Here is a 26273-nt window from a genome sequence, read left to right on the forward strand (position 1 = left end):
TTGGCACCATTATCTCTGATCCCCCAGTTTTGGGTGAGTCTCTGTTTCCCCGCCTCTAAAACTGCGGGGTTGACACGGAAGTTATTGTGAGCAATAACTTAGAGCAAAGCTGGACACGCAATAAGACTAAGTAAACCTTAGCAGTAATTCTAGTTGTAGTTGGCAGTAATTCTAGTTGCAGTTGGCACCATTATCTCTGATCCCCCAGTTTTGGGTGGTTTTTTTTTTTCTTTTTTTTAAATTAAGATAAGGTCTCTCTCTGTCACCCAGGCTGGAGTACAGTGGCGCAATCTCGGCTCACTGCAGCCTCCACCTCCCAGGCTCAAGGGATCCTCCCAGCTCAACCTCCCGCATAGCTGGGACTGCAGGCGCACACCACCACACCTGGCTGATTTTGGTATTTTTTGTAGAGACTAGGTTTTGTCATGTTGCCCAGGCTGGTCTCAAACTCCTGGACTTAAGAGATCCTCCTGCCTCGGCCTCCCAGACTGCTGGGATTACAGGCGTGAGCCGCCAAGCCCAGCCTGATACCCCAATTTCTAGCACATGATTTCATCACTAGTTCACTTACAAACCTCAGTTTTCCCATGTTTAAAATAGGAATTAAGTGATCATAAGGCCCCTCTAAGGAGCCCCTCATCCCAAGGCTACAATGAGTACGTATCAGTTGTAGGAGTCCTTTTTATCCAACAGTGACTCCGTCGAGCCCTTGCTGGATGCCAGGGCTTGTCGTGGACACCCGAAGAACCATAAGGAGTAAGATGAGGCTGGTTGCAGAGAGTAATCTCATCAGAAAAACTTGCTCTTGTAATCAATTCATCTGTCAGTTTGACAGTCATTATTTCCACCCAATCTGTGAAACAGGGTACTGTTGTTTCTTTTTTTTTTTTCTTTTTCTTTTTTTGAGACAGAGTCTTGCTCTGTCGCCCAGGCTGGAGTGCAGTGCCATGACCTCAGCTCATTGCAACCTGCGCCTCCCGAGTTCAAGCAATTCTTGTGCCTCAGCCTCCCGAGTGGCTGGAGTTGCAGGCGCATACCACCACGCCCGGCTAATTTTTGTACTATTTGTAGAGATGGGGTTTTGCCACGTTGCCCAGGCTGGTCTTGAATTCCTGTCTTCAGGTTATCCACCTCCCAAAGTGCTGGGGTTACAGGCATGAGCCACTGCGGGATCTCACTCAGTCACCTAGGCTGGAATGCAATGGAGTGATCATGGCTCACTGTAGCCTTGACCTCCTGGACTCAAGCGATCCTCCCACCTCAGCCTCCCAAAGTGCTGGGATTACAGGCATGAGCCTTCATTCCCGGTCCTATTTTTTTATATAGATGAAGAAACAAAAGCTCCATGAATGTAAACACCTTTTCCCAAAGCACAATTTAATGGCTGAGCTAAGACCCAAGTTGGGCCTTCTGGCACCCCAGACTGTGGCTTTTAAATTATTCCCCAGGAATGAATCTAGATCGAGGTATTAAGACTCCCTTCTAAGAATGGATTTTAGGTTTCTTTTTAAAATTAACATTAAATAAAACATCTGTTGCTGGGCGCAGTGGCTCACGCCTGTAATCCCAGCCCTTTGGGAAGCTGAAGCAGGAGGATCACATGAGGCCAGGAGTTTGAGACCAGCCACGGCAAAATATGGAGACCCCATCTCTACAAAAATGTTAAAATTAGCTGGGCATGGTGGCATGTGCCTGTAGTCCCAGCTGGCCAAGGCAGGAGAATTGCTTGAACCCAAGAGGCAGAGGCTGCACTGAGCTACAATCGTGCCACTGTGCTCCAACCTGGGCAACAGAGAAAAATCCTGTCTCCAAAAAAGTAAATATGAGACTGGGTGTGATGGCACACACCTGTAATCCTAGCACTTTGGGAGGCCGAGGTGGGCAGATCACCTGAGGTCAGGAGTTCCAGCCTGGCCAATATGGGGAGACCCTGTCTGTACTAAAAATAGAAGAATTAGCTGGGTGTGGTGGCCTGCGCCTGTAATCCCAGCTACTCGGGAGGCTGAGGTAGGAGAATCGCTTGAACCTGGGAGACAGAGGTTCCAGTGAGCTAAGATCATGCCACTGCACTCCAGCCTGGGCAACAGCAAGAATCCATCTCAAAAAAAAAAAAAATAAAAGCAGATAGGATTTCTGGATGTAGAGAGTGTTTCTGGATATAGAGAAAAGATTTGCATTGAGCAGGCCATCACGTCCTTCATACTTCATGGACTCTGGAACTTAATTTTAACTGAATGTCCCCTTGGCTCTGTTACGGTTCCTTCCTCTAAGTTTCGACAAACTGGATGCAGCACTATGGCCGGGGTGGGAGGCAGCCTTCAGGACGGGGTCAGCGGTTCCCCTGGCCCCTGGGGTCCCGCCTGGTTCTGCAAAGGAAGCCGTCCATTCTGATGCGTCTACATGGAGCCCCTGAGCTCAGTGTTTTGGTTGAAAAGAATTCTGGCACTATCCTGGACTGCAGCAACCAAAACATTTCAGAAGGAAATGAATGTTTTTGCAGGTAGAGTCCGTTGTGGATCCTAGGGGCGCTTAAACACTTCATCATCGGTTAAGTGCCATGTTTACATGGCACTGGTTCAGTCTCCCCAGAGCAGCCCCGTGGGGCTCCCCGCGGGCATGTGTTCCCACATAGCCAGTGGGTTCCAGCTGCAGCCAGTTGGGGAGCAAACATAGGAAACTGGGCCAGCGGAAAAATGGTCTGTTGCACTTGGCTGGCAGAATGCAGCAGAGAAACAGTGGAGTCTGTAGATCTAGCAAAGGCCAAAACCCGTCCATTGGGTATCCCAGTGGAATCCCCCATTCTAGAAGGTGAGCAGTCACTGAGTGAGCTGCTGGCCCAAGTTTGCGGCCATGCTGGGCTTTGCATAGTTTTTTTGTTTGTTTGTTTATTTTTTAATGAGACGTAGCCCCGCTCTGTCACCCAGGCTGGAGTACAGCAGCGTAATCTGGGCTCACTACAACCTCCACTCCTGGGTTTAGCCAATTCTCCTCTCTCAGCCTCCCGAATAGCTGGGATTACAGGTGCATGCCACCATACCTGGCTAGTTTTTGTATTTTTGGTAGAGATGGGGTTTCATCATGTTAGTCAGACTGGTTTCAAACTCCTCACCTCAGGTGATCCGCCCACCTCAGCCTCCCAAAGTGCTGGGATTACAGGCATGAGCCACCACACCCAGCCTCCCTAAAGCTTTGAAGGCCACCTCTTCCTCTCTCTGATTTCCTCTCTAGCTTTTGCCCATGTCTCTCCCAGCCATCACCCTATGGACTGACAGGCCGCTGCTTCTCATCCAGGCCCCCTGGATCTCTCCCCAAGCCCCTCTCTGTTTCTTTCTTAGTTCTCCATTGTGTCCTTGTGACGGGACAACTGGGAGTGCCCATTGTGTTAAGATGGAGTGAGCCACAGTTTCAGATAAAGGAAGGATGGGCCGGGCGTGGCAGCTGACACCAATAATCCCAGCACTTTGGGAGGCCAAGGCAGGCGGATCACAAGGTCAGGGGTTCGAGACCAGCCTGGCCAAAATGGCGAAATCCCATCTCTACTAAAACTATAAAAATTTGCCTTTGCCAGGCATGGTGGCATGTGCCTGTAAGCCCAACTACTCAGGAGGCTGAGACAGGAGAATCGCTTGAACCCAGGAGGCGGAGGTTGCAGTGAGCTGAGATGACACCACTGCACTCCAGCCTGGGTAACAGAGCAAGATTCCATCTCAAAACAAAAAAAAAAAAGATAAAGGGAGGACGGTCATGGTCTGTGTCATTTCCAAGGTCTTACTGCTTTGGGGTTCATTATTACCTCGTTTAGTTCATGCGAGACAGCGATGATTTTTGCTATTTTATGAAGGAGGAGTTTGTGGCTCAAGTTCCTGGGAGTTGGCCATTGTGGCCAAGCTCTTGTGGCCACGCCCAGCCAGGCCCAGAAGTTGAGCCCTCCACCACCCGCTGCCCGGTCCCCACTCTGGGTCCAGCGACAGCACTGAAATCCGTACTTTTGACCCATGTCATTAGGAGCACCTGTCCCAGATACATTAACCTTGACCTGCCGCTCGTGAAACCCACGTTCCCTTGGCTGGTTTTACTGACCTTTCGTAAAAGCCTTTTAATCAATGTCTATGGCCAGTACCCCTCAGGGTGGAAGATTAAGATGAGGACATGTTATAGCATGATTCAACCTGTGCCCAGACTGACCTCCCTACATGTCACTTCTACTGTGTCCAGAGCTGGCGGGGACTCCCCAGGGCTGCCACCACACATCCAGGCGCCTCTGGCCACCCCTGGCAGCTGTCACTCCTCCAGCCCTGCCCTACATTCCTGCCAGCCTCTGCACCTGCCTGCATGTTGCCCGCCCTTTCCCAGCACCCACCCTGAGATGGAGCCCCCCTTCCTTCCGACAAGGTCCCATCAGCCCGCCCGAGGCCCACCCATTCCCCCCTTCTGTGGCTCAGCTCCCGTCCTGGTCCTCCTACCCTGGAGGGCTCCTGACGTTGACCCTGCCCGGCGTTATCCAGAGCGGTCGGTGCTTTCCAGACTCCCTGTGATGGACAGTTTTGTTTTGTTTTTTAAATTTCCAGTCTGTGGCAGACTGATCGTTTTATATAAAAGACATTTAAAATGTCACCAAAATGCCGAATCGCTATAAAAGTTTCTAAACACTTATTCTCGATTTCTGTAATTGCCTCACTGTGCACCAGCAACAGTTTGCAAATTGGCAACGATCCGTGCAGCTCACGCTGCACGGAACAGGCCTGGACAGCCTGTGCCTGGTAAATAAGCCGACAGGAGATGCTCGCTCCAGCCCTCCAGGGCCACGCGCACAGCTGTCAGAGGTCAGGAGAACCGAAACACCTCTTTTACAACCTCATACAAATCAAAGCAGCAGGAAGGAGTACCGTCTTTGCACACGAAACTTTACAGACTTAAATGGTAAAGGCCTCATTTTCCCCAAGGGAGATATGAAGCATTATTTCCCTGAGTGATTGCCTATCCCCAAATTTGAAAATCCGTGGCGAGCACGCGGTGCACGGGATGGCCCAGCTGCGCTTGCCAGCCGGGGCCACGGTGCCACCCTTTCCCCACAATACAGGCAAGATCAGGACATGAAACTGAGCACTTCAGAGGGGGGACAGCAGCAGGGACAGTGGCTTTCTGTGTTACAGCGTGAGCTGCTCCAGGATTCGGCTGTCATAGACGCCATGCAGTTCTGCCCTCTCCACCCCGTCCCCGTCTGTCATGCCCAGAATTGTATCTGCCCTGCAGAAAAGATTTCAGAATCTTTCAGGAGCCAGGATTCCTTTTTTTTTTTTTCTATGACACAGAGTCTTGCACTGTCACCCAGGCTGGAGATCAGTGGTGCAATCATGGCCTCAACCTCCCCAAGCTCAAGCGATCCTCCCGCCCCAGCGTCCTGAGCAGCTGGGACTATAGGCATGCACCACCATGCCTGGCTAATTTTTGTATTTTTTTGTAGAGATGGGTTTTCGCCATGTGGCCCAAGCTGGTCTCGAACTGAGCTCAGGCGATCCATCCACCTCTGCCTCCCAAAGTGCTTGGATTACAGGTGTGAGCCACGGCACCCGGCCCCATGATTACTTTTAAAGCTTGAAAAAAGTACTACTTGAGTCATTGAGAAGTAGAATTACAGATTTGACTTTTTCCTTTTTTTTTTAATTTTTTTTTTTAATACCTTACCTTTTTTCTCTTTTGCATATTTTCCACAATGAGCATTTGGTGAGGTTAAGGGGTAGGTAGCCAGTATTTTTTTTTTTTTAAATCAATTATCCTAGGAGTTCTTCAACAAAGGAACACCAAATATACATCTGCCACATCTTTTAATTCTTTTATTAAATAAAATACTGGCCGGGCACGGTGGCTCATGCCTGTAATCCCAGCACTTTGGGGCCAAGGTGGGTGGGTCACTTGAGGTCAAGAGTTCGAGACAAGCCTGGCCTACCTAGTGAAACCCCATCTCTACTAAAAATACAAAAATGAGCCGAGTGTGGTGGTACCCACCTGTAATCCCAGCTACTCAGGAGGCTGAGGCAGGAGAATTGCTTGAACGCAGGAGATGGAGGTTGCAGTGAGCCGAGATCGCGCCACTGCACTCCAGCCTGGGCGACAGACCAAGACTCCATCTCAAAAACAAAAAAAAGAAAAAGAAAATGCTGATATAGAGTTATCAATTTGTCAGACAATATCTCAGCTTCTGGGTAATTTTAACAGAGAATCTCAAGGACCTTGAATCCCACCTTGTGGTGGAAAATCTTGGTGGTTTGGCAGCATTCGAGGGAGGCTTCCTCCTCTGAGCCACCCACTCTGCCGTTCTCCTGCCTGGAGCACTGTTCCCTCTTCTCCAGCACTCAGCAGCCCCTCCCACCTCCTCCAGGTCTCTGCTCACACATCACCATCTCAGTGAGTCTTTTCCTGGCCATCTTATTAAAACCCCTGCCTCTCTCAACTCTGACTCTCTGGCCTCTGTTTTAAGTCTCCTTTGGACAGTGGTCACCCCGCACACTTTGCGTTACTAATAATTATATTTTCTGCATCTCACTCACCATGCCCCATCCCTGCTGGGCTGTAAGCCCTGGGAAGACAGGGACTGTTCTCCTGGTTTTTTTCGTTTTTTTGAGACAGAGTCTCATTCTGTTGCCCAGGCTGAAGTGCAGTGGTACAGTCTCAGCTCAGCGCAACCTCCGCCTCCCAAGTTCAAGTGATTTTCCTGCCTTGGCCTCCCGAGTAGCTGGGATTACAAGCCGCCACCACTCGCCTATAATTAGCCCAGCTAATTATACCTAATTATAGGCACAGGGTTTCACCATGTTGGCCAGGCTGGTCTCGAACTCCTGACCTCAGGTAATCCACCCATCTCGGCCTCCCAAAGTGCTGGGATTACAAGCGTGAGCCACCACGCCCAGCCTGGACTTTTGTCCTTTGGTTCACTGCTATATGCTTGGTACATGGTGGGCGCTCAGTACATATTTGTCCAGTGGATGAATCCAGGTGGCAGCTAACCACAGTGGGAGGAAGGTGACATAGGGGAAGTGCAAGCAATGGCAAGAAGTGACGTCCTGCCATCACCATCCACACCCTGACATCTGTGCAGCTTCTGTCTCAGTTGCCAGAACAGATAGCCCCAAGCACCTGCCTCAAGGCCAGTGCAGTTTTGTCATCTCTTTTCTCCTCCCCAGGAGCAGGCCATAGAGGTGCTGACCCGCTCCAGCCTAGAAGTTGAGTTGGCCGCCAAGGAGCGGGAGATCGCACAGCTGGTGGAGGACGTGCAGAGACTCCAGGCCAGCCTCACCAAGCTGCGGGAGAATTCAGCCAGCCAGATCTCCCAGCTTGAGCAGCAGCTGAGCGCCAAGAACAGCACGCTTAAAGTAAGGGGGCCGCAGGGGCCAGGGGTGGCCCAAGGAGGCAGGGCGGGCAGCTGGACGCACGCGCACACACACACCCTCTGCCTTTCTGGACTTGATAGCAAGTATGGCAACCTTGAACCTCTGTAAAGTAGCACCAAGGAGAGTCCCAGAGTCCACAGCACAGAGACTGGATGTTGAACCCTGCCATCAGCCCTTGTGTAGACGGCATTTCCCTCCTTTTTTTTTTTTTTGGAAACAGAGTCTCGCTCTGTTGCCCAGGCTGGAGCGCAGTGGTGCGATCTCGGCTCACTGCAGCCTCCACCTCCCAAGTTCAAGTAATTCTCCTGCCTCAGCCTCCCGAGTAGCTGGGATCACAGGCATACATCACCACGCCCAACTTCTTTATTTATTCGTTCATTCATTCATTTATTTTTGAGACAGAGTCTCATTCTTGTCGCACAGGCTGGAATGCAATGGTGTGATCTTGGCTTACAGCAACCTCCACCTCCCAGATTAAAGCAACTCTCCTGCCTCAGCCTCCTGAGTAGCTGGGACTACAGGCACGTGCCACCATTTTTGTATTTTTAGTAGAGATGGGGTTTCACCACGTTGGTCAGGCTGGTCTTGAACTCCTGACCTCAGGTGATCTGCCCACCTCAGGTTGCCAAAGTGCTGAGATTACAGGTGTGAGCTTCTGCGCCCAGCTCTTTAATCGAGTTTTGCAGAGCATCCTGGCTTTCTGAGGATACCCCCGCAGGAGGACGTGGTGTACTATAACTCCAGCACTTCCAGTGCCTGAGCCAAATAAAACCCCAGAGGTCCATGGAGGTCACATCTGACCTTCTAAGCTAAGGGACATTCTCTTGTCCAAGCACCTTTTCCCTTGGTGGCCCCAGTCCAGGTACTGCTTCAGTCCAGGGAGCCAGACACTCAGGCTCCCTCCCACAAGGCACTCTTGGCTTTTCCATAAATTTCTATCCCAGACGCAGAACCCAGAGCTTTTTCCACATATTAAAAGTAATGATTATATTTCACGTATTTGCAATCTGTTGAAGCAAGTGTAATTTGAAGAGGGTCCTGGAACCCTTGATTTACAGGCTTCAGAACCAGAGGAGACTCTCAGAGTTGTCAGTCTTGACAGTGAAGAAGGCAGGACCTTCAGGGCAGGGCTTCAGCCCCTGGCCAGGGTTTCCCACTCTGCCCGGGGGCTGCCCGTTCAGGCCCATTCCTTCCCCAGTACCTCCGTACCGTGTCTGGGGGTGAGAGAATGAGCGGCTGTAAGGTATATTTGTTGTATGAATAAAGTGAGTCAGGGTTCATTGTGAACATTCAAAGGAAACCTTTACTGGTATGAAGTAGGCCTAGGATGTACTTAGGTCCATTTTGTTTTGTTGTTGTTGTTTTTGAGATGGACTTTCGCTTTTGTCGCCCAGACTGGTATGCAGTGGCGCAGTCTCGGCGCACTGCAACCTCTGCCTCCTGGATTCAAGCAATTCTCCTGCCTCAGCCTCCTGAGTAACTGGAACTACAGGCAGTCGTCACTATGCCAGGCTAATTTTTATATTTTTAGTAGAGGCGGGGTTTCACCATGTTGGCCAGTCTGCTCTCAAACTCCTGACCTCAGGTGGTCCAGCAGCCTTGGCCTCCCAACCAAAGTGCTGGGATTAGATTATAGGCATGAGCCACTGCCTTTCTGGGTTTTTTTGGAAACGGAGTCTGTGTCACTCGCCCAGACTGGAGTGCAGTGACAGGATCACAGTTCATGGCAGCCTCGAACTCCTGGGCTCAAGCGGTCCTCCTGCCTCAGCCTCCCAAGTAACTGGGGCCAAAGACGTGACCCACCACACCCAGCTAGTTTTTTAAATTTTTGTAGAGATGGGATTTCACTACGTTCCCAGGCTGGTCTGGGATACCTGGGCTCAAGCAGTTCTCCCACTTTGGCTCCCAAAGCACTCTGGGATTACAGGCATGAGCCTCTGCACCTGGCCCAATGTCTTTTTTTTTTTTTAATTGAAATTTTTTTTGACACATGACCAAATTTATGCCAAAACTAAGTTTCCAGCAAATCTATTGCTGATGCTGATGGCTCCCATGACCCTCCCTCGCTCCATTCTTCTGCCTCTTTGGGGTGAATTTCACCCAGTCACTGAGAACTGCCCAGTGCCTGGTCCCTTGGAGGAGACAGTTCTGCCGACTTTGGTGAAATGGTTGAATCCTGCTTCCGTCTGTCCTCAGCCAGGTCATTTTAAAAAATATTTTATTTTATTTTATTTTATTTGAGATGGAAGTTCATTCTGTTGCCCAGTCTAGAGTGCGATGGTGCCATCTCCGCTCACCGCAACCTCTGCCTCCCAGGTTCAAGCGATTCTCCTGCCTCGGCCTCCCGAGCAGCTGGGATTACAGGCATGAGCCACCACTTCGGATAATTTTGTATTTTTAGTAGAGACGGGATTTCTCCATGTTGGTCAGGCTGGTCTTGAACTCCTGACCTCAGGTGATCTGCCCACCTCGGCTTCCCAAATGCCGGGATTACAGGCGTGAGCCACCGTGAGCCGGGTCGTTTATTTTGTCGCCGCCATTTCTTCCTCTCTCATCAGCTTACCCAATGAGTACCAGGATTCAGTTTTTATTTCTGGATTTAATCTCATTTTCTCATGTTACGGCCATTTCTGACCCCAGCAACGACATTATTATGAGATAATTTGCCTTTCTCTCCATTGTCGAGTTAAAGGGCGTGACTCGGATACATACCGGCTACAAGAGAGCAAGGCTGTAGACCGCACATTTTTTATTATAGAGCAATTTCTTCCAAATCAGTTAAGGTTTCAATGTTTGCCTTCACAAAAAAATGAAACGCGGTTTTGCAAATTAATGTTCGTTATCCGTATCTTGGGGGAATTGTTTAATACCGTGCAGTTAATGAAACAATTCAGCAGTACTTCTTCCAAAATCATTGCTACCTTATCTTCATCTAATCTAATAATCAAAACATATCTTCTAGTAACAAGACTTCTGATTTTAATTATCTTAACTCCTTGTTGCCAGGAGTACAGAGTTCGCTAATACCAAACCCACATGCAGAAAGCATTTGACTTCACCAAACCAGGGTTTCCTCTCACCCCAAAGGAGTAAGGTTAATTGAACGAGATACCTTCTGAGGGCATTTTGTCTTCCTAATGTGTATAATGTATAGCCTCAACTATAACCTAAAAGAATACAATTCTTAGGAAAATATTTTTACGAATGAGACTTGGCAAATTGGCAACCTGATGCTTTTGCCGTGGGGAACCTTGACCCCACAGTCTTGGCTACTCAAAGAACTCACCTTCGCTTACCATGAAGCTGCTTTCTTTCTTTCTTCTTCCTGTCCTCTTCCCCGCTTTCCTCTCTTACGGGGGACCCACAGATGCACAGTGGGGCCTTGAATTAGGTTGCTGTTTGGGAGAGGAGGCTCCAAGCTCCCAGCTCTGGGCTCAGCTGTTTGGAGTTGCGGGTGGTTTTCCCATGAACACTTGGCAGCGGGTCCTTGATCTTTGAGACATGTGCCAGGTTGTTTGGTGACAGTCACTTGGGGAGAGGGCATTTCCCATATGCAGAAGGCTTATTGGGCAGAATCTTTTGTCCTGAGTTCATTGAATTGTTTCCACCCGTACTTTCCAATGATACTCTCCGAATATCCAATGATAGCCAATGATAGTTGGATGTATTGGAGGACTAATTGGTTCTCTTTCTCTAACCCATTGAAATTCTCCATCTTTCTGCCACTGAGATGTCTTCTCTTTCCTCAAATTTGATTTGTCATTTTACAAGGATACCAGACAGCTGCACGTCTTCGAGTCTGCCCTGTCCAGGGCTCTACTTTTTCAAGCGAAGTTCCCCATAAGCGCCCTGCTATCCACGTGTGTCACGGGACATCCGCTAACCTTTCATTAGGCACGGAAACAGACACAGAAGTGGGAGATATTTCCTCCTGCCTAATCTGACAAGTGCTTAAGCACAGTGCCACTTGTAAGGAAGAACTCTATTTGTGCAATTAATGAAATAGCCCGACCACCGTTGACAAGGCTGCTTTTTGATAATTCTCTATTCTGTGGTCTTCTGTTGGAATGCTTTCATATAGAGGCAGTATAATTAGCTAGTCAACTGCACTGTACTTGCTACAGCACAGAAGATAATGCTACCAATAGCTTCGATTTAAAATGAGTATTTGTAAGAAAGGCTAACTGAAAGAACGCCAGTCTCCCAGAAGGAGAAATTATATTTTTCTGAAGATGCTTTAAAGATCATTGCTTCCCACTGGGTGGGTAGTCTCATGAGTTAGAATCACCTAGGGGTCTTTTTCCAAACCGCTCCTGTTTCCCTACCCCTCACCGCAGCCCCTGAGGCTCTGATGGGTCCCATGGAGACACTATGCGAAGGTGCTGTGTCCCTGGGGCACTGAGGTGGTATGAAAGAGGTGGTGGAAAACCTTCCATCTCCCCACACCCTCTGGCCTTGGCGGTCTCTCTTTTCATCTTGCATTCTCAGGTGGGAAGATCACTGGAGCCCAGGAGTTCAGGACCAGCCTGGCCAATGTAGTGAGATCCCATCTTTTTTATTTTTTTAATTATTTTTATTCATATATATCTTTTTGGAGACAGAGTCTTGCTCAGTCTCCCAGTTTGGAGTCCTGTGGCGTGATCTCAGCTCACCACAACCTCCGCCTCCTGAGTTCAAGCAATTCTCCTGCCTCACCCTCCCAAGTAGCTGGGACTATAGGTTCCCACTACCACGCCCAGCTAACTTTTGTATTTTTAGTAGAGACGGGGTTTCACCATGTTGGCCAGGTCAGATCACGAGCTCCTGACCGCAGGTTGTTCACCTGCCTCGGCCTCCCAGAGTGCTGGGATTACAGGCGTGAGCCACCGCGCCCAGCACCTTCTCTTAATTTTTTTTTTTTTTTTTTAATGAGCCAGAGTGGTGACACATGCCTGTTGTCCCAGCTACATGGGAGGCTGGGGAGACAGGATCATTGGAGCATACACAGCACCCACCCCAGTGGAGATTTGGACTCACCATCCAGAGCCCAGAGTATCCTTGGGCTCCTCCCCAACTCCCAGCACCAGCAGAACCTAAATTTCCATACCTGCTGCCTCTCCCTGAGGAAGCATGGAGACACATGTCCTCATCTGGAGAGAGTCCTTGTCCAGTAGAAAAGGAGGTACATGCTGCCCAGGCCTGGACCCCAGAGATGCAGTGTCAACTAAGGGTCTGTGTCTCAGACCCCTGCCCTGGGCCAGGGGTTCCCCGTGAGGCCGAAGACTCCCGCGCCAACTCTAACCTGAACCAGTCAGACAGCACCACGCGGAGCCTGGCCCCGTTTATCTGCACCGCAGATGCCACTCTGCCCCCACGGTCAGAATTTTATGGAAAAGAGATATTGTCACCTTGACCGCTCGCTGTGTAACCTGGAAGACACAACCTTTCCCAGGGTCTCTGCCTTAGTCAGACCTGTGAGAGGCCCCTTTGCTATTTTTTTTGAGACAGGGTCTCACTCTGTTGCCCAAGCTGGAGTGCAATGGCACAATCATAGCTAACTGCAGCCTCGACCTCCCTGGCTCAAGGAATCCTCCCACCTCAGCCTCCCAAGTAGCCGGGACTACAGGCACATGCCACCACAGCCGGCTAGTTTTTATATCTTTGGTAGAGATTGTGTCTTGCTATGTTGCCCAGGCTGGTGTCGAACTCCTGGGCTCAAGTGATCCTCCCACCTCAGTCTCCCGTAGTGCTGGGGTTACAGGCATGAACCACCATGCCCTGCAGTAGATAGACATCATCTATAGATTGAACACGTAATTTGCTAATGCCAAAATAGTTGGCATCGTAAACTAAAGCTTATTTTCATTTAAATCTTAGTCAGGCTTTTAAGAACTTCAAATAGATAATTCTGGCACTTCAGGACCCAGCTGGGGAGCACCAATTAAGTTCTTAGAGCCAGGTGGGCTCCGTGTATCTTTTCAATCGTACTATTACAACAGGTATGTTCAATTGGTACTTGATCATCCTACGTCTCACCACTGTCCTTTGAAAACCTGTGTTCATTCTGAATCTCCCCATTCTTCAGATGAGAAACGTGAGGCCCAAACAGGCTCAGGTTATCCAAGGTCACAGTCAGCCGGGGTAGGACCAGGTTGGCAGCCAGGTCTCTGACACTTGGCCTTTTCTCACCTATCTCTGTAAAGCCCACATGTGTTCCTTAGATTCGTGCATTTTGTTTTATTTTTAAAGGCAGGATCTTGCTCTGTTGCCCCAGGATGGAGTGCAGTGGCATGATCATAACTCACTGCAGCCTCAACCTCCAGGGCTCAAGTGATCCTCCCACTTTAGCCTCCCGAGTAGCTGGAACTACAGGCGTGTACCACCACACCCAGCTAATTTTTAAATTTTTGTAGAGATGGGATCTCCCTGTGTTGTCCCTGCTGGTCTTGAACTCCTAGGCTCAAGCAGTCCTCCTGCCTCGGCCTCCCAAAGTGCTGGGATTCCAGGCGTGACTCACCGCACCCAGCCAGACAAGTGCATTTTTCAGGAAGATGACCAGTTCCCAGATTCTCTTTCCACAGTCTTGGACATGGGGTTACCCTTGACAGCAGGAGCCACTCCAGGGCACATGTACTCTTTCTCTGTGGCTCTGCTGCAAAATAGCGGGGACCTTGGGACGTGACAGGCTGAGATCTGGAGACTTTCATGAACAGAGCTCCTGGAGAAACAGAACCAGAGACTCTCTTCAGATCCAATTGTAGCCAGATTCAACCCCACCTAGCAGGGATGTAGTAATTGTGGTAACAAGGACAGTAACAGTACTAACCACCATTTACAGAGCACTTTACCATGTGCCCAGCACCATACTAAGCTCTAAGTACCCAATATTTTATTTTATCCTCACCAAAGCACTGTAACATATAAACACGATCCCCATTTTGTAGATAAGGAAACTGAGGCTTAGAGAAGTCAAGTCTGGGTGATCAGGTGGGTTGGTTGATTGGTTTGTTTGTTTGTTTATTTATTTATTTATTTATTTGAGACAAGGTCTCACTCTTTTGCCTGGGGTGGAGTGACACCATCACGGCCCACTGCAGCCTCTACCTCCCAGACTCAAGTGATCCTCTTGCCCCAGCCTCCTGAGTAGCTGGGACTACAGGCACATGCTAACATACCCAGCTAATGTTTTGGGGTTTTTTTGTTTTGTTTTGTGTTTTTGTAGAGACCGGGTCTTGCTATGTTGTCCTGCTTGTCTTGAACTCCCACGCTCAAGCGAGCTACCACACCTGACCCAAGACGTCGAGTCTTATCTAGGTTCACCTTGCAAGTACGTGGCAGAGTCAGGATCTGTGGGACTCTGGAGCCCAGGTTTGCAGAGAGCCCCTGGCTCATCCTGGCCTCTCTGGTATCTCACTTCCTCCCTGCAGGCAAGCGGGGCTGGCCTCAGCTCTGCCGAGACCTGCACTGTAGGACCCCAGAGATTTTTTTTCTTTCTTTGGGTAGTCAGACCCATCTGCAAAAGTTTTGCAATCATGAAATCAGATAGCATATGAAATGCTAGGAATAAGCGCAGGTCTAGCATACCACGCGGCCAGCAGGAGCATGACCGGACAGGAGGAGTGCGTCTTCAGAGACATTGAGAAACTGGTGTGCCTGTCGCCCATCCCAGGGTCAGAGTCTTTGAAACCGAGCTTTCTGGGAACCCAACAAGGAGTTTCTGATCGAAGAACCGCACTGAGGACAGTTAGTCTTTTTTCCCACACTGGGCATTTTCAGCATCAGAGGCCAATGGGAGCCCTGCATCTGCAGGTTTTGAGATGTGGCACTCACAGTAGGGTCACTAGAACAGAGATGTCCATGGGACCAGGTTACAGGCGCTCCGCCAGTTGGGAGAAGCATCGCCAGGCAGCCTCCCCCAGGCTCCATCCAGCTTGTCTGCCCAAGACAGGAAACGTCATCGAAGTTTTACAGAAGAGATCTTGGGGACTTCCTGGTTCAACTGCCCCAAGGTAGATGGCAGAACTCTCAATGGAAGCTGTTTGGCTCTCAGCAAAAGCTCATGTCCAACTAAAATACAGTCATGCATCACTTAACAATGAGGCTGCATTCTGAGAAATGCGTCATTAGGTGAATGCGTTGTGCAATCATAGTGTGTACTTGCACAAACCTAGATAGTATATGTATGTTTTTTTATTTGTGCCTATTTTTCATATGGAAAACCAAATGTCCCAGCATCATTACTGAGCATTAGTCATTTCCCCTGCTTGATCTGCAGTGCCTTTATAAAGGGCTGCATGTCAGCTTTCTCTGTACGTTCCATTAGAATGACTCAGGCCAGGCGCGGTGGCGCAAGACTGTAATCCCAGCACTTTGGGAGGCTAAGGCAAGTGGATTACCTAGTGTCAGGAGTTCAAGACCAGCCTGGCCAACATTGTGAAACCTCATCTCTACTAAAAATACAAAAATTAGCCAGACATGGTGTCAGACGCCTATAATCCTGGCTACTTGGGGAACTGAGGCAGGAGAATTGCTTGAACCCAGGAGGTGGAGGTTGCAGTGAGCCGAGATCATGCCACTGCACTCCAGCCTGGGCAGCAGAGCGAGACTCTGTCTCAAAATAAAAAAAGACTCTTATGGGCCTTAGGCAGCCTTTGTTGACCAAAGCGTTATGTGGTACACAGTTATACACGGATCCCACCCCTAAAACATTCCAATTAGGGCCAATCACAGGCCTTCGAACAAGACCTGCAGCCGTGCCCTTAGACAGGGAGTGTAATGGGACTTAGCAGTGCTAAGAGTCCCAAAATCAAGGCTGGGAACCTGGAATCCCGGCACTTTGAGAGGCCGAAGTGGGAGCATCACTTGAGCCGAGGAGTTCAAAACCAGCCTGGGCAACATAGTGTGACCTCGTCTCTACAAAATAACTTAAAAAAAAAAAAAGAGTCCCACTATTGAGGGCCCAGAGTTGCCAACATCTGCACTGGTTCTTTGCTTTGTGCAAACCCTTGAGTAATTGCCGTTATTCCCATTTTACAGATGAGAAGTTTATTAACTTGTCCATAGGCACCCAGCTCATAAGTGACAGACTCGGCTTCCAGGCTCAGGCCATTGGCCTTCTTGGTCTGTGCCATGCCAGGCTCGGAGACCCTCCGTGTGCTCCTCCCTCTCTCTGCCTTATTCCCAGCCAGCTCCTATTCTCTGGATATGACCACATTTATGCCCGTTCCGTATCCAGCCTCGGTGATTGTGACCGTCTGACGTGCATTTTGGATTCCAGTGACACTGAATAATCTCTCACAAGGGAATATGAGTGCATTAGTACTAACTGCTATTTGACGATAGGGAAGAGAATAAAATAATCACTTCTTGACAAGCACGTTCTGAGAATCTTTTGTAGGAAAATGAGTGCCTTCTACCTCCTGTTTGATTAGGACTGAGAAAACCAGTATAATACACAAAGTCAGCAAGAGGTTTTCAAAAGGACCTAGGGCAGAGCAGTTTCATGCAGTGGGAAAGGCACGCTTGAGAAATCACCAGCGAAGGCAACAGAAAAAGATGGGCCCAATGAAGGCTGGGCAGCTGGAATCCCAGCACTTTGAGAGGCCAAAGAGGATAACTTGAGCCCAGGAGTTTTAGTTAGTTAGTTCATTAGTTATTAATAGTGTGTGCTTGTACAAACCGAGATAGTATTTATCTTATTTATGCATTTTTTTATATGAAAAACCAAATGTCCCAGCCCTGTTACTGAACATTCGTCATTTCCCCTGCTTGATCTGCAGTGCCTTTATAAAGGGCCGTATGTCAGCTTTCTCTGTATGTTCCATTAGAATCTTAGGGACTTAGGCTGGGCACGGTGGCTCAAGCCTGTAATCCCATCACTTTGGGAGGCAGAGGTGAGCAGATCACCTAAGGTCAGGAGTTCGAGACCAGCCTGGCCAACATGATGAAACCTCATCTCTGATTATTATTGAATAATTAATTAATTATTAATTAGTGATTAACTAATAAATAAAACACATGAATTTTTAAAATACCGGGCAGGTTGGGATTTGGATGGCACCATCTCCTCCCCAAAGTCTAGAATGTTGTCAGTTGGCTTTAAACTGTGGTCTTAGCCATGGCTAGTCAAGCAGAGCCTAAAAGGGCACCTGTGGCTGGGCATGGTGGCTCACACCTGTAATTCCAACACTGAAGGGAGAATCACTTGAGCTCAGGAGTTTGAGACCAGTCTGGGCAACATAGCAAGACCCCATCTCTTAAAAAATAACCAGGTGTGGTGATGTACATCTGTAGTCCCAGCTACTCAAGGGGCTAGGGCAGGAGGATTGCTTGAGCCCAGGAGTTGGAGGCTGCAGTGAGCTATGATCGCACCACTGCACTCCAGCCTGGGTAACAGAGCAAGACCCTGTCTCTCTTTTTTTTTTTTAAAGAAAAAAAAAAAAGGCCGGGCACGGTGGCTCAAGCCTGTAATCCCAGCACTTTGGGAGGCCGAGACGGGCAGATCACGAGGTCAGGAGATTGAGACCATCCTGGCTAACACGGTGAAACCCCGTCTCTACTAAAAAATACAAAAAAAAAACTAGCTGGGCGAGGTGGCAGGCACCTGTAGTCCCAGCTACTCAGGAGGCTGAGGTGGGAGAATGGCGTGAACCTGGGAGGCGGAGCTTGCAGTGAGCTGAGATCCAGCCACTGCACTCCAGCCCGGGCGACAGAGCCAGACTCTGTCTCAAAAAAAAAAAAAAAAAAAAGAAGCATAACACCTAGAAACCCTGTAGAGGGGAAGTTACCGGAAATGACGTTTGTTCACCTCTAGCTTGGAAACATGCTGAATGGTCAGAACACCCTCCTGGCACTGTCCCCCCATGTTCTTGTTTTATGTAGAGTTGCCTCATTTCCTCCAAGGAGCTCCCTTTAGAAAAGATCAAAAGCAAACTAGTCCAAAAACACCTTCAGAGAAGAAAGCACCCCCTACGACCACCCCACAGCAATGGCTCCTCTCGCAAGAAAGCCCTGCAGAGCTGTGGGCAGAAACGGCCACATCAGGCTGGGCAGGGTGGCTCACTCCTGTAATCCCAGCACTTTGGGAAGCTGAGGCGGGAGGGTCACCTGGGATTGGGAGTTCAAGACCAGCCTGGCCAACATGACAAAACCCCATCTCTACTAAAAATACAAAAAAATTAGCCAGGAGTGGTGGTGCATGCCTGTAATCTCAGCTACTGGGGAGGCTGAGGAAGGACAATTGCTTGAACTCGGGAGGCCAAGGTTGCAGTGAGCCAAGCTAAGATCACGCTACTGCACTCCAGCCTGGGCAACAGAGCGAGAGTCTGTCTCCTCCAAAAAAAAAAAAAGATTAAAAAGAAAAACAAGAAACAGCCACATCTGTCCCCAGTGGGCTCACAGACCTTTCTGGAGCCCACTGGAGCATCACTGTACTTTGGAAATGTGCCATCGTTCCCCTAGGCACCTGAGAGGGAGCAGCATCTTGGGCAGAGCCCTCCCCGCAGGACTCAGACCAGCTTGCTGTCAGGGAAGCCACCAAGCACCTAACTGAACAGGCCCCTACTCCTAAAACCGCAGCATTCAGGGGTTCAGGAGTGCAAAGGCGTTTGCCCTGATGCCTATTTGATGCCTACTCTCAACACAAAAGGGCTGTGTCTCTCGTTAGCGGAGGTCCTCCCAAAGGTGTTGACAACCAGCTGTATGAGTCCCTCAGCCTCACATATTTTGTTTAAAACCATACGCTGCTTTTCAGACACCAGGAAAGCCTCTCCTCCTTCTGTTTGCGGTTTCATGGCACTTCCTACAAAATGCACTTTTCCTCCTCTGCAAAGATTCTTCCTTCTGTTTTTTTTTTTTTTTTTTTTTTAAAGAGGTAGGGTCTCCATTCCTCACTCCGTCACCCAGGCTGGAGTGCAGCGGCACAGTCGTAGCTCACTGCACCCTCCAACTCCTGGGCTCAAGCAATCCTCCCACCTCAGCCTCCCAAGTAGCTGGGACCACAGGCATGTACCAGCAACCCGGCTAATTTTTTTTATTTTTTGTCGAGATGGGGCCTCACCATGTTGTCCAGACTGGTTTCAAACTCCTGGGCTCAGGCAATCCTCCCACCTCAGCCTCCCAAAGTGCTGGAATTACAGGCATGAGTCACCATACCCAGCCTTCATTCTGCTTTTGCTAAGTTGTACGTTAACAACTTTACAGCATCCCTACACACGTTGCTGTGCCTGGGCACGCACTCACACTGGGCAGGCTGGGAGCGTGAAGGAAAAAAGATGGCCCCAGCACTGTTGACTCCATTCACAAGGGCTGGCTTCCCCTCGCAGGCACAGCTGGCTGTTCCGCAGCAAATGCCGTCGGTGAAGTCCATCGACCTGTTGTCAGGCATGGCCACTGATCAAATTCTTCTCTGTTTTCAGCAACTGGAAGAAAAACTCAAAGGCCAGGCTGACTATGAAGAGGTGAAGAAAGAGCTGAAGTAAGTACGGAGACTTCTGTGGCCCCTCACAAGCTGGGGCGCATTAGGGCCATCTGCTAACAATGCCAGGCCAGTGACAGGCAGCCTTGGCCCCCTGCCCTCTGGCTCAGCAGATGCCCATAAATGCAGCCAGAGTTCTGCCACTGCACGGTGTCCTGGGCTACCCAACGCTGTGGGCGTTTGCCCTCGGGCCTGTCCCTGAATTCTTTGGACTTCTGCTAAAAGCTGTGCATTTCAGGTATTCCAGAATGCATGGAATCAGGGGCATAGTGCCTTTACAGAAATGATCAAATATGACCTTGTTTTGCAACTATAAATTCCCCAAACAGAAGCAAAGCACAGGAGGGAAACGTTTTCGGGTTGAAGGTGGGCATATGGCCTCACACTGCCCTGGCCTCCTGGACTCGGAAACTCTGTCTTCCAATCTCTGTTCTCCATCTGTGAGACTGTAGCCGAAAGCTTGTCATCTTTTCAGGGCTAATGATGGCATTCTCGGTTCTCAAGCTTCAAAGTTCCCTTCTCGGCCAGCAGCCCCCACCTCTGCCTCCTCACCCTGAGCCTTCTTTGGCTCTCTGGAGCTCCCAGGTCCTGGTCTTTACCTGTCCCCCAACATCCATCATGCTCCAGGCTCAGTGACCTCCCCTGCAAGCCTGGAGCCTGTGGTCAGACCCTCTGCGCTCATACAGCTCCCCTCAATCGTCAGCCACTCCAAGCCTTCCCACCGGCATCCCTGCCTCACTCCTAACGTTATTAACCACTGCAAACAAAGGTTGCCTAGGGCATAGTGACCGGCCCCACAGGTCCCCCTGTGCTTCTCGCGGCTGGAACTCTGCTGGTTTGAGGCTTCCTCGGGGGTTCTTCTCTGCCCTTGTCACTGTTACCCCAACCTCTATCCACAGATGCCCTAGCCCTCTGCTAGGGACAGACCCCCGCCTCTGGTCTTAGGTGCCACCTCCCATCTGTGCAGGCTGCCCCCTCCGCCTCGACCTTGGGTCCCTTCCTTCCTGTCCCTCCTGCTGTCCCATCAGCCCCTTTCTCTCTTGCTGCTATTTTCCATTTCTCCTTTTAAGATGAGCCTACACCCACTCACCACGTTTTCTTTGTATTGTGAATTCCATTCTGCTAAGAAAAACTCATTGGGTGTCCTCTTGAACCATTTCACTTCCATGACCAGCTGCCTTCTCTCGCCTGAGACCTCCAGCCTCCCTGGTGTCTGCTGGCCCTCGTAGTCCCTGTCCCCACCATGCTCTCCCCCCGAGTAGTCTCATCCCCTTTCCACCTGCGAAGCCTCTGCTGGCACCTCTTTGGACAAACCCCTACACCCCTCTAACACTTCCAGCCTTTGTAATTTACTTACTTACTTATTTATTTATTTGACAGAGTTCCGCTCTTGTTGCCCAGGCTGGAGTGCAGTGGTGCTATCTGAGCTCACCGCAACCTCCGCCTCCCGGGTTCAAGCGATTCTCCTGCCTCAGCCTCCCAAGTAGCTGGGATTACAGGCATGAGCCACCACCCTGGGCTAATTTTGTATTTTTGGTAGAGATGGGGTTTCTCCATGTTGGTCAGGCTGGTCTCGAACTCCCGACCTCAGGTGATCCGCCCACTTCAGCCTCCCAAAGTGCTGGGATTACATGTAACTTATTATTAAACGTTACCTGGTTAACCTCTACCTGCCTCTCCTATCCCATTCTTTCCTTCCTTTCCCTCTTCTAAAAAAGAAAAAGAAATTGGGCCTTCTAATTTTGAGCCAGAGAAACTCTGCTGCAAAAGCCTTTGCCCAGCCTCACCCTGGGAGTTAGTATTCCTCTTCCTCTTCCTCCTCCTCCTCCTCCCCCACCTCCCCCAAGTTCACTTCATTCCCTGGGAGCTGAGATTTCCAGGCTCCAGCCAGCAGCACATACCGGTATACTCCCTCTCATCCATAGCCCGCTAGGCCACAGGCTGCCGCTACCCCCGCTTGTCACCACGTTCCTGCTGACTCTTTCTGTTGCATCTGCACACGACAGGCCCCACCATCATGTGCACATCTGGAAGCCCCACTCAGGTGGCTTCTTTGCCCAGGTGTGCTCTTGGGCTCTTGCCCGCGTCCCCTTCTCAACATCGTCCCATTTCCATTTCCTCACCCCCACGCAATGGGGTGCTGACCTCAGATCCTCATACACTGCAGCACACCCTGTCCCTTCAGGGCCCTTCTCCAATGCTTGTTCATCATGACGCTGAGACGTGGTCTCCAACCCGTCAAGATCCCTCCTGCTGGGGTCCTCGCAAGTTCTGTCTCTTAATGGACCACTTGGAGTCTTGCCTATTACCTGTACTGGCCTGTACATTTCCTGGAGTACAGACCAGGAGTGGTTCTGATTCCCCATGGCAACAAGCGGCTAGCAGGCTGCTGGTAAAGATCTGTAGAATAAATAAATAGACACATGGTCTTTTATTACATAATCCTAAAGAAAATAGGAAACAAAGGACAGGATTCCATCTTAAGAAACCCCTTTCGACCGGGCGCAGTGGCTCACACCTGTAATCCCAGCACTTTGGAGGCCGAGGCGGGCGGATCACTTGAGGTCAGGAGACCAGCTTGGCCAACATGGCGAAACACCATCTCTACTAAAAATACAAAAATTATCCGGGTGTGGTGGCACACACTAAAGGGACAGAGGCCGAAATCGTGGCTACAGGAACACAGCGAAGGTTCGGTTGACTCTGCACCTGCGAGTGGTAAATCTCACGGTCCAGCCAGCCTGCTCTGGGTCTCTCTTCCAACCTTGGTTATTTCAGAGAAACACTTGCAGCTCCTTCAAGCCACACAGCCTCACTTCCCCTCTTCTCCTTGGTATACTCAGCAAAAGAGGGACATCCACAGCAAAAGGAACTCAAGAAACAGTAATAATCCTGGGGACCTGGACTCATTGAGACTGTAGTGATCAGGGCATGGCCCTTTTCAGTGCCGCTGAGAACAAGGGAGGCAGAAGTCACCTTATGTTGCCACACCTTTGTCATTGCGCTCCTTCCCCAACCTGGGGCTGCAGAGAAGTTCTGTCCACCTCACTTCTGAGTCATCCAAGTCTAGGACATTGCCCTTGGCCTATATCCCCTGGTCCCCAGGTGGGTGCCAGTTAGAAGTGAGGTGTGGGCAGTGGCCGCCCTGGTGGGTTCCTCTCTCTCTGGCTTCTCCTTACCACTTTTTCCTTCCCTTTAAGCTTTACAAATACATTCCACTTGCAACAATGTTATGCCTGTATTAAACTTTAAAATTATACTCTGAACAGACCTGGTGTGATTCCATATGGAATGATTTACATGCTAGGCAAGAAACTTTTGCCAGCCAACTGCTAGTTGAATAGTTATTCTAGAGACATTATCAGATTCTATTACTGCCAGGGAAGTTGTTAAAGTTGACAGTTCTTCAGTTCCTGGAGAGCAGGAAATTGCAATGTTAATGCTTATTAATGTGGCTGTTGTCAAAGGTATAAGTAGAAAATAACCGCCCTGGGCTGGGCGCGGTGGCTCACGCCTGTAATCCCAGCACTTTGGGAGGCTGAGGCGGGTACATCAGTGGAGGTCAGGAGTTCGAGACTAGCCTGGCCAACATGGTGAAACCCCATCTCTACTAAAAACACAAAAATTAGTGGGCATGATGGCATATGCCTGTAATCCCAGCTACTCGGGAGGCTAAGGCAGGAGAATTGCTTGAACCCAGGAGGCAGAGGTTGCAGTGAGCCAAGATCGTGCCACTGCACTCTAGCCTGGGTGACAGAACGAGACTCTGGCTCAAAAACTAAAATAAAATAACCCCTCTCTTGTGCTCTTGCAGCATTCTGAAGTCCATGGAGTTTGCACCGTCCGAGGCTGCTGGGACGCAGGTACGTGTCTCACTCAATGGTCAGCACTAGCGTCAGCCCCGCTGCTGGTTACCACTGGTCCCTCCGGAATATCCCATGATCTCACTGTTTGTATGAGGCCTCTCGCTTACAGTCAATGAGTCATACTTCAAGAACATTTTAACCAAGTTAAAGCAGATTGTCTTTTTTTTCTCTCTCTCTCTCTCTCCTTTTTTTCCATGTGTCCAAGGTGTGAACCAGGCATAGATCAAAAGCCAAGCTGGGGATGAACAAGGGATTGCTTCGTCCCTGACTGATAGGAGATGGGCACTACCAAAAAGCAAATTATCTTTAACTAAAAAGAGGCAAAAAGAGACAAGTTAGTGTTTTCCAAACTGGTAACTAAAGTGAAATTGTGATTTCACTTGAGCAGGTACTAAGAACGTAAATAAAAAACTGTCAGTTGTGTTTAAGAAGGCCAGGCTCAGTAGCTCATGCCTGTAATCCCAGCACTTTGGGAGGCCAAGACAGGCAGATCGCTTTGAGGCCAGGAACTCGAGAACAGCCTGGGCAATATAGCAAGACCACATCGCTATTAAAAACAAAAAACAAAAAATAGCCAAGTACTATGGCATATGCCTGTGGTCCCAGCTACTTGGGAGGCTGAGGCAGGAAGATCGCTTGAGCCCAGTAGTTCAAGGCTATAGTGAGCTATGATCGCGCCACTGCACTCCAGCCTGGACAACCGAGAGAGACTTTTTTTTTTTTTTTTTAATTGCATTAAAGAGCACCCAAAAATAGATTGGTTTAGGAACTTTGGTTATATGCTGCCTCAGTAGAGAAGGCAAAAGGGCAGGATGACAGTGGCCCAGGGTCATGTGGTGGCCGATTAAAACTGACTTCCAGGCCAAGCATGGCAGCTCACACCCGTAATCCCAGCACTTTGGGAGGCTGAGGTGGGTGGATCACTTGAGGTCAGGAGTTCGAGACCAGCCTGGCCAACATGGTGAAACCCTATCTCTGCCAAAAATATAAAAAATTAGCTGGGTGTTGTGGCACATATCTGTAATCCCAGCTACTCGGGCGGCTGAGGGAGGAGAATCCCTTGAACCCCAGAGGCAGAGGGTACAGTGAGCCAAGACTGTGCCACTGCACTCCAGCCTGGGTGACAGAGCAAGACTCCGTCTCAAAAAATTAAAAAATCAAATCAAATCAAATTGACATCCTAAGTGGAATCTGACTCCTGATGCCCAGAAGACAACCAACATCTTTGTGGCTGGCAAAAAAAAGAAAAGTTCCCTTTACAGAAACGTTCGGACAGAGGTTTGTGGCTTGGCAGCCAGTCTTACGGCCAAATGAGGCGCAAGTTCAGGTGGCTTGAGTTTGAGAACAGATGAGAGAATAATTAATTGTTTAGAAGCTGTGGAAGTCTAAGAAGAAAAATGACTTCAACTAGAATCCATTCTTTCTGAAGGGAACTTGTTTTCCATGTGTGTTAAACGTCTTGGGGGAAAATCAGCTGTCCGTAGCCCACTTCAGAGTCAGATGGAGAGCTAGGTGGGAACACGGACAGACAGAGGGAGGCAGGGCTCCGGGCCTGGTCGCCCAGGAAGCGGGTGGGTGGCCGGCCCCGCAGTGAGCCCCACAGTGAGCCCCCTGCTCTGCCTCTTCTAGGATACGGCCAAGCCCCTGGAGGTGCTGTTGATGGAGAAGAACCGCTCGCTGCAGTCGGAGAACGCCGCGCTGCGCATCTCCAACAGCGACCTGAGCGGTAGGTTGGCCGGGCTTCGCGCGTGTGCGTGCGGTGCTTGGTTCGCTTCCAGGGGTCGGTCAAGGAAAAGGAAGGTGAATCGTGAGTCTGGGCAGATGCATGGCCAGAGAAGCGCCGGTTGATGAGAACCTTTGACTAATGCGTGTTGGGTGCCCTTCTCCTCACCGCTCCTCCCTTCGCTTCCCCGCCCTGCTTAAAAAGCTGGATGTTGAGACGGGCCAGCCGCACAGGCTCTGCGGAGGTCAGTTAGGGGCAGTGCGGCTGGAGACCCCAGACAGCTCGGAGGACGTCGGCCTTTCTGATCTGTGTCTAGTTGTGCTGCACAGAGGCCAGGGGCAGTGTGAACCCAGCCTCGCTCTGGTGGTGTTTTCAGGGACGGCCCCGGGCATGCCGGGTCCAGTAGAGGTTTTTCTTCCTTGGTCAGGTCTACCCTGGGGACGCGTCCGCCATCCTTAGCCTTTCTTGGCTCATCCCCGAAATGGTGGCGTCACTGACTGTGCTTCTGATTTCGGCAGCTGGTAAAACGCGTACAGGTGTCTCGGGCTCCGATGGTATTGCATTCTCAAAACGGGCGCGCGCCTCCAAATCAAGGGGGCTTGGTACCGTGCATCCACCTCAGAGCAAGAGGTGCGAGCGAATCCATTGGTCCTAAAATGTCAGTGTTTGCTGCTCCTCCGGCCGGGGCCAGCGGGCCCAGTAAGAGGCCCGTGACCCGTCAACTCTTCCCTGTGTGTGTCACCGGCTCCTTGTCACGCTAGGAGTTTGAATCTATGTGAAGGGGACTCTCCAGGCTGCAACGTACAAGAAAGGCGCAAACATGAATGCATGTTGCTTGTTTT

The 26273-nt window shown here is 50.0% G+C and overlaps 1 protein-coding gene across 1 annotated transcript in view; it reads left to right on the forward strand.

Moving 5' to 3' along the window:
* Positions 1-26273, forward strand: part of CUX1 (cut-like homeobox 1) — a 376408-nt gene that overhangs the window by 266004 nt on the left and 84131 nt on the right. The window contains exons 11-14 of the mRNA XM_011929952.1: positions 7182-7370; positions 19784-19842; positions 23657-23705; positions 25338-25434. Coding sequence (XP_011785342.1) covers positions 7182-7370; positions 19784-19842; positions 23657-23705; positions 25338-25434 — 394 coding nt within the window. The remainder of the gene's footprint in view (positions 1-7181; positions 7371-19783; positions 19843-23656; positions 23706-25337; positions 25435-26273) is intronic.

Source organism: Colobus angolensis, unplaced genomic scaffold (genome assembly GCF_000951035.1).
Source record: "Colobus angolensis palliatus isolate OR3802 unplaced genomic scaffold, Cang.pa_1.0 Scaffold120, whole genome shotgun sequence".
Lineage (NCBI taxonomy): Eukaryota > Metazoa > Chordata > Mammalia > Primates > Cercopithecidae > Colobus > Colobus angolensis.